The 8,319-nt window shown below is 56.9% G+C and overlaps 1 protein-coding gene and 1 pseudogene across 1 annotated transcript in view; one reads left to right on the forward strand and one right to left on the reverse strand.

Moving 5' to 3' along the window:
- Window positions 1-5,307, reverse strand: part of BOP1 (BOP1 ribosomal biogenesis factor) — a 41,927-nt gene extending 36,620 nt beyond the window's left edge. Inside the window, exons 1-2 of the mRNA XM_064737556.1 lie at window positions 5,179-5,307; window positions 3,820-3,974 (exon numbers count right to left, since the gene is read on the reverse strand). Coding sequence (XP_064593626.1) covers window positions 3,820-3,974; window positions 5,179-5,307 — 284 coding nt within the window. The remainder of the gene's footprint in view (window positions 1-3,819; window positions 3,975-5,178) is intronic.
- Window positions 5,308-7,023: 1,716 nt separating this feature from the next.
- On the forward strand, window positions 7,024-8,106 carry LOC135460652 (basic helix-loop-helix transcription factor scleraxis-like; annotated as a pseudogene).
- Window positions 8,107-8,319: the final 213 nt, after the last annotated feature.

Raw genomic sequence — 8,319 nt, forward strand, 5'->3', positions numbered from 1 at the left:
AAAAATCAGCCACCAGCTTTTCCACCAAAATGCACCTGGCCTGGTTCGCCAGTTTAACATCACTCGAGAACAGGCCAAAGCGATTGTGGCCACGTGCCCAAATTGCCAACAACATGCACTCCCTACAGTGAGTACGGGAGCAAACCCAAGGGGACTGAACAGTTGTGAACTGTGGCAAACAGATGTAACACACATACAGGCTTTTGGACGGCAGAAATATGTTCATGTTAGTGTAGATACCTTTTCTGGAGCGGTCTATGCTTCTGCCCACACAGGAGAATCATCTATTGATGCTATTAAGCACCTCTTACAGGCTTTTTCTTTCATGGGCATCCCCAAGGAGCTGAAAACTGATAATGGGCCTGCTTATAGATCCAAGGAATTCGGGAGCTTCCTGCAGCAATGGGAGTAGAGCATAAAACTGGCATCCCCTACTCCCCTACAGGTCAAGCCATTGTAGAAAGAACTCACCGTGATATTAAAAGGGTCCTGGACCAGCAACAACAGGTTCTGAAGGTAGAACCTCCCCACATCCGGTTATCCAGGGCGCTATTCACAATAAATTTTCTGAATTGTTCTTTTGACAGCCTGAACCCTCCCATCCTACGCCACTTTGGGGGGAACAGTCACAGGTTGATGAAAGAAAAACCTCCAGTTTTAGTAAAGGACCCTGAGACTTGGAAAATGGTGGGACCTTACAAATTGGTTACTTGGGGACGTGGATACGCCTGTGTGTCCACCCCCTCTGGTTTAAGGTGGGTTCCTTCCAAATGGATAAAGCCCTATGTTCCCAAAGTCTCAGAGAAATCTGCAGAAGCACCCCAGGTTGCTCACGCTGCCTGGAGAAGAAAACGCCGCACGCGTTCTCTGGAGGAAATTCCATTTAAGCCTCCTATCTGGAATAGTTTGTAATATATGTTTGTCTCAAGTTTTTGTACCAGTTTAGATCCCACTGTTTGTGTGTAGCCTCGAGACGTCATGAGACCGAGCCTGCTTCTCGTCCTACTCGTGATCATCCCACCTGCAATCTCCTACATAGTACCGCAGCCCAAACCACGTATGGACTACCTTGACAAAGGCTCTCAGACATCAACAGAGAAACTGACAACGGGCTGAATGGACTTTTCAATGGCTGGGGACTCTCGGGCTGGTTGGGATCTATTCTGAAAACTGTAATTTTAGTGCTGTTTATTTTAGTTGTAGTTATTGTAGTTTTTAGCATTGTTTTTGGAGTAATCAGACGCATGGTTCTCAAGTTAATCTCAAGCTCATCTCCCCCTCCTGAGGTCTACCATTTGGAAGCCCTCAGTGCTCCAGTGGATGACCTAGAAGCCTCAGTAGAATCATTCTGCACCATAAACACAGTCCTCTTCTTTTTAAACAAAACTAGGGGGAGATGTTGTGGTGTGTTGCAATATCCTGTTTTACCTTCTCCCTTCCCCCTCGCCCCTCGCTGAGTGTGCCCTGTCAATCAGGCTAACATACCAGCAAGGCGTCGTGTGATAGGTGTCCCTAGTCCCTTGAGACCCTGCCCCTTCACCTGGTTGGTGACTCACCTGTCCCCTCCCCTTCCCCTGTCCTGAGCTTAAAATGTGAATGAGACCATGCGGCTTCATTCTGTTACCAGCAGTGGCCCAGTGCAGACGTATCTGTACTCATGGAATAAACATCTGGCTACCTTCTAGCAGAATCCATTCCCTTTCTCTCCACCATCGCCAGAAGCTCTCTCCTGAGGAGATTGGAGTCCTGTCTTGTGCCCCGCTGCACTCTGCCGCCAGCCAAGGTATCTCTGCGGTTAAACACCGCAGCGCTGCCTCTGGCCCAGCAGCGAAGGTCAGAACTGGCCTAGGCACCATCTAACTGGTTATATTGGGATACATATTCCAATACCTATGGATGGACAGACAGATGGACGGACAGATGGACACACGGATATAGACAGAGCTCCGCCCCCATCTGTGGGTCCTGCACCGTGCGCCTATGGATGGACAGACGGACACACGGATGGACACAGACAGATGGACACATGGACACACGGACACACACAGATACAGACAGAGCTCCGCCCCCGTCTGCGGGTCCTGCACCGTGCGCCTGCGGACAGACGGACAGACACATGGACACATGGATGGACAGATGGACACATGGACACACAGATACAGACGCACATCGGCCCCCGTCTGCGGGTCCTGCACCGTGCGCCTGCGGACGGACAGACGGACACATGGACACACGGACACACAGACACATGGATGGACATACGGATACAGACACAGCTCCGCCCCCGTCTGCGGGTCCTGCACCGTGCGCCTATGGATGGACACACGGATGGACACATGGACACACGGACACAGCTCCGCCCCCGTCTGCGGGTCCTGCACCGTGCGCCTATGGATGGACACACGGACACATGGATGGACAGATGGACACATGGATGGACACATGGACACACAGATACAGACACAGCTCCGCCCCCGTCTGCGGGTCCTGCACCGTGCGCCTGGGACGGACAGACGGACACACGGATGGACACATGGACAGGGGGGACACTGCCATGGGGGACATCGGGACAGGGACACTGGGATGGGGGACAGGGATGTGGCACATGGGGATGGACACTGGGATATGGACACCAGGATGGACACCAAGATACGGACACTGGCACGAAGGACAGAGCGATGGACACTGGGATGGACACGGGGATGGACACCGGGATGGCCACCAGGATGGCCACTGATACATGGACATCGGAATCCCAGGATGGACACTGGGATGTGCGATAGGGATGGACACCGGAATGGCCACCAGGATGGCCACTGATATATGGACATCGGAATCCCAGGATGGACACTGGGATGGACACGGGGATGGACACCGGAATGGCCACCAGGATGGCCACTGATACATGGACATCGGAATGCCAGGATGGACACTGGGATGTGGGACACGGGGATGGACACCGGAATGGCCACCAGGATGGCCACTGATATATGGACATCGGAATCCCAGGATGGACACTGGGATGGACACGGGGATGGACACGGGGATGTGCGATAGGGATGGACACTGGGATATGGGCATCGGAATCCCAGGATGGACACTGGGATGTGCGATAGGGATGGACACCGGAATGGCCACCAGGATGGCCACTGATACATGGACATCGGAATCCCGGGATGGACACTGGGATGGACACGGGGATGGACACCGGGATGTGCGATAGGGATGGACACCGGAATGGCCACCAGGATGGCTACTGATATATGGACATTGGAATCCCAGGATGGACACCGGGATGTGGGACACGGGGATGGACACGGGGATGTGCAATAGGGATGGACACTGGGATATGGGCATCGGAATCCCGGGATGGACACTGGGATGGACACGGGGATGTGGACACGGGGATGTGGGATAGGGATGGACACCAGGATGGACACCAGGATCCTGAGATACGGGACTGGGATGCAGAGAGATTTTTGGGATGAGGACAGGGATGCAGAAGGATTCCCAGGAAGCAGAGGGATTCCTGGAATGCAGAGGGATTCCCGGGATGCAGCTGAGGATGCATGGGAGGGAGGAAGGCTCTGTGCCAGATGCCAAATCCACACATCCAGAATCACCCTGGAAAACCTCAGGAAGACTCCAGAACCCAGAATCCCGGGAATTTTGGGAACTCCAAGCCCACACAAACCCCACGTGCCAAGCATATCCACAGAATCCCGGAATTCTTTGGGATTTTAAGGCTCATCCCCATCCCATGGGACACCTCCCGCTATCCCAAGCTTTTTCCAGGCCCCTTTCCCGGGAATTCCTCACCAGTATTCCGGGTTTTCCATCTTCTCCAGGAACAGGTCCAGCTCGTCCTTGCTCCTCAGGGGTTTGTAGATCTTCTTCCCGTCCAGGTCGTAGCCGATGTGCGGGAAATCCTGGTACCATTCCATGGGAATGTTCCCCACCGTGTTCCGGATGTCCTGCAGGGAAAAAACGTCGGGAAAAGGGTCAGGGGAGGGCGGGGAATTCCAGGGAATTCTCGGGGAAAAGGGTGAGAGAATTCCAGGGAATCCTTGGAAAAAAAGGGGAGGGAATTCCAGGGAATCCTTGAAGGAAAGGGTGAGGGAATTCCAGGGAATCCTTGGAAAAAAAGGGGAGGGAATTCCAGGGAATCCTTGGAGAAAAGGGTGAGGGAATTCCAGGGAATCCTTGGAAAAAAAGGGGAGGGAATTCCAGGGAATGCTTGAAGGAAAGGGTGAGGGAATTCCAGGGAAATACTTGGAGGAAGGGAGTAAGGGAATTCAATGGAATCCTTGGAAAAAAAGGGGAGGGAATTCCAGGGAATCCTAGGAGGAAATGGTGAGGGAATTCCGGGAAATACTTGGAGGAAGGGAGTGAGGGAATTCAATGGAATCCTTGGAGAAAAGGGTGAGGGAATTCCAGGGAATACTCGGAGAACAGCATGAGGGGATTCCAGGGAATCCTTGGAACTGCTTCCCAAAGAATTTTTTTCCTGGAATGGCCCCGGGCATTCCTGCCACACATTCCTGGCAGCAGGAAAAGGGATCATTCCCTGAAATTATCCACAGGGAAAGTGATAAATCCCTGAAAATATCAGCAGGGAAAGGGATAAATCCCAGAAAATATCCATGGTAAAAGTGACCAGAATCAGGCAAAGGGGGGAAGATTCCGAGAGATCCAGAGGTGGGAAGGGGCAGAATTCCCTGTGCCCCACTGCTGGCTGTGGTCCCACGGATTTTGGGTGCAATTCCATGGATTCTGGCTGCGATTCCATGGATTTTGGGACTCCCTGTGCCCCCAACCTGTGCCCAGGACCATCTCCACATCCCTGGCTTCATCTCCACAGATTTTGGCTGCAATTCCACGGATTCTGGCTGTGATTCCACAGATTTTGGCAGCAATTCCACAGATTTTGGGACTCCTGTGCTCCAGATCATCTCCGTGTCCCTGGTTGTGACTCCCTGGATTTTGCCTGCAAATCCATAAATTGTGGCTGCAATTCCATAGATTTTGGCCATGATCCCACAGATTTTGGCTGTGATTCCATGGATTTTGGGACTCCCTGTGCCCCCAACCTGTGCCCACAATCATCTCCACATCCCTGGCGGCAATTCCACAGATTTTGGCTGCAATTCCACAGATTTTGGCCGCGACTCCACAGACTTTGGCCACCGTCCCGTAAATTTTGGCCGGGACTCCACAGACTTTGGCCGCAATCCCGTAAATTCCGGCCGCAATCCCGCAGATTTTGGCCGCAATCCCGCGGGTTTCAGGACTCCCTTTGCCCCCCATCTCCTCCCAGCCCCCCGCTCTGCCCCCACGGAGCCGGGCCGGGCCCAGCGGGCTCCGTCCCTTTTCCCGGGAATGCTGCCGGGAGCGGGATCGGGATCGGGATCAGGCTCGGGATAAACGAAAGCAGATGGCCGCGGGAGCCTGCAGAGGGCCGGCAGGGGGATGATGACAGAGCTTGGGTTTCGGAAGCTGCCGAGACAGGGATTAAGTGCGGGAGCGCACGGAAGGTGCAGCGGCACCGAGAACGAACCTCCCGCGCGGAGCTCCCGGGAGGCGCCGCTGCGAAAGCGGGGGGAGCTCCGAGGAGGAAAAACGAGGCCGTTCCCGGGTTTTTTTTCCAGCTGGAAATGCTGGATTTCCTCCGGGATTCATGGAGTTTTGGGAGGGTGGGATAATGGGATAACGCAGCTCGGAGCTGCGGGGATTGCCAGGTGGATGGCGGGAATTCCGCAGGGAAATCCCGGGGGATCCCGGAGACTTTTCCAGGGTTTTTTTTTTTTTTTTCTGGGAGAGCCTCAGAGGGGTTTGGGATGCAGCACCCAGGGAATGGAAAATCGGGATTTTGGGATGGAATTCCCAAAGAATCCGGGGCTGCCCCATGCCTGGGACATCCCGGGATATCGGGAATGGGACAGGGAATGACACCTGACACCTCTGGAATTTCCATGCCACGATTCCCTCCTGGCTCTCCCCGGGCAGGGAATTCCAGCAAATCCCAGCGGCGGCTCCTCAAGGGTTAATTCCCAATTCCCGGGAGCAGCGGGAATGGGAAGGGACCGGGATAAATCCCAATTCCCAGCGGGATAAATCCCAATTCCCAGCGGGAATTCCGCGGGAATGGGAAGGAAGGGGTTACAGGGATGGGGACAGCGCCGGCATGGAAAATCCTCCGGGAATCCTCGGGATGAGATCACCGGGACACCGGGAATGTCGTGGGCAGCGAATTCCCTCGGCTCCGGGCGCTCCCGGAATTCCAGAGGGATCCCAGAGCTCCCCATGGCAGCTCGGGTGAACTTTGGGATCGGGACAAGGGAATTTATGGGGAAAACCGGGAAAGGAGCAGCGAATTCCCCGGGAATGTGGTGAATCCCGGGTGGGGGGAAAATTCCAGAGGGATCCCAGAGTGCCCCCCCCCTCCGGGAATTTCGGGATTGGGACAGGGGAATTTACGGGGAAAACCGGGAAAGGAGCGGCGAATCCTGGGTGGGGGTGGAATTCCAGAGGGATCCCAGAGCCGCCCCCGGGAACTCCGGTGAACTTGAGGATTGGGAATTTATGGGGAAAACCGGGAAAGGAGCGGCGAATCCTGGGTGGGGGCGGAATTCCAGAGGGATCCCTGAGCTGCCCCCGGGAACTCCGGTGAATTTCGGGATTGGGACAAGGAATTCATGGGGAAAACTGGGAAAAGAGGCAGCGAATCCCGGGGGAAGGGAAAATTCCAGAGGGATCCCAGAGCTGCCCCCGGGAACTCCGCTGAATTTCGGGATTGGGACAAGGAATTTATGGGGAGAAGCGGGAGAGGAGCGGCGAAGGAGGGGTTAAAGGCGGAGGGTGAGCTCAGGTAGGCCGGGCCTGGGGCTCCCCTTCCCGAGGGCTCCTTTTCCAAGGAAGCCGGGCCCGGAGGAGGGGCCGGGCCGCCCATTCCCGATTCCCGCCGCTATAAAAACCCCGCAATTCCAGCCCGCGGCTCCCGGAGGATGCGCACGTGCGCCGGGAGCGGCGGCGGCGGCGAGCCCCAAAACCGGGGATAAACCGGGATAAACCGGGATAAACCCCCCCCAAAAAAACCCAAAACCGGGATAAAACCCCTCGCAAATCCGGGATAAACCCGCGATCAAACCCCGCGGCCACCGGGGTAAAGCAGCGCGATCAAACCCCTAAAAAGCAGGATAAAAGTGGGAGAAAAGCCGCAAAACCCGGGATAGCAGCGGGATAAAAAAGCCCTGAGAGCGGATCGGCGAGAGCCATGAGCGGCCGGAGCTGAGAGCGCTGCCCCGTTCTCCAGCGGCTTTCCCAGCCATGTCCTTCGCCATGCTGCGCTCGGCGCCGGGGCGCTTCCTGTACCCCGAGATCAGCGCGCTGTCCGAGGACGAGGAGAACAGCGAGAGCTCGGGCTCCGAGGAGAAGCCCTTCCACGCCGAGGCCGACGCGTTCGGCATGCGGGGCGGCAAGCGGCGGCCCGGCAAGAGCCGCGGGCGGCTGGCGCGGGAGCCGCGGCAGCGGCACACGGCGAACGCCCGCGAGCGGGACCGCACCAACTCGGTGAACACGGCGTTCACGGCGCTGCGCACGCTGATCCCCACCGAGCCGGCCGACAGGAAGCTCTCCAAGATCGAGACGCTGCGCCTCGCCTCCAGCTACATCTCGCACCTGGGCAACGTGCTGCTGCTCGCGACGCGGGCGGCGGAGGGCAGCCGTGCCACGGAGCGGCGGCGGCGGCGGCGGCGGCGGCGGGGCCGGGAGCGGCGGCGGCAGCGGCGGCAGCGGCGGCGGCGGCGGCGGCGGCCGCGTTCTGCGGCGGAGGGAGCGCGTCCCCGCCCGGGCGGGAGAGCGAGAGCGGGCAGCCGCGGCAGATCTGCACCTTCTGCCTCAGCAACCAGCGCAAAATGGTGAGTGATTGCGATGGGGATACCGGGAATAACGGGGTCCGGGATAGCGGGAATGGGGTCCGGGATAGCGGGAATGGGGTGCGGGATAGCGGGATTTGGGAACTGGGGATCCCGGGATTCCCAGCCCCGGCAGATCTGCACCTTCTGCCTCAGCAACCAGCGCAAAATGGTGAGTGATGAGCGATTGTGATGGGGATACCGGGAATAACGGGGATAACGGGGTCCGGGATAGCGGGAATGGGATCCGAGATAGCGGGAATGGGGTCCGGGATAGCAGGATTTGGGAATTGGGGCTCCTGGGATTCCCAGCCGCGGCAGGTCTGCACCTTCTGCCTCAGCAACCAGCGCAAAATGGTGAGCGATTGTGATGGGGATACCGGGAATAACGGGGATAGTGGGGTCC

The sequence above is a fragment of the Zonotrichia leucophrys genome, unplaced genomic scaffold (genome assembly GCF_028769735.1).
Source record: "Zonotrichia leucophrys gambelii isolate GWCS_2022_RI unplaced genomic scaffold, RI_Zleu_2.0 Scaffold_75_219274, whole genome shotgun sequence".
In the NCBI taxonomy this organism is placed as follows: domain Eukaryota; kingdom Metazoa; phylum Chordata; class Aves; order Passeriformes; family Passerellidae; genus Zonotrichia; species Zonotrichia leucophrys.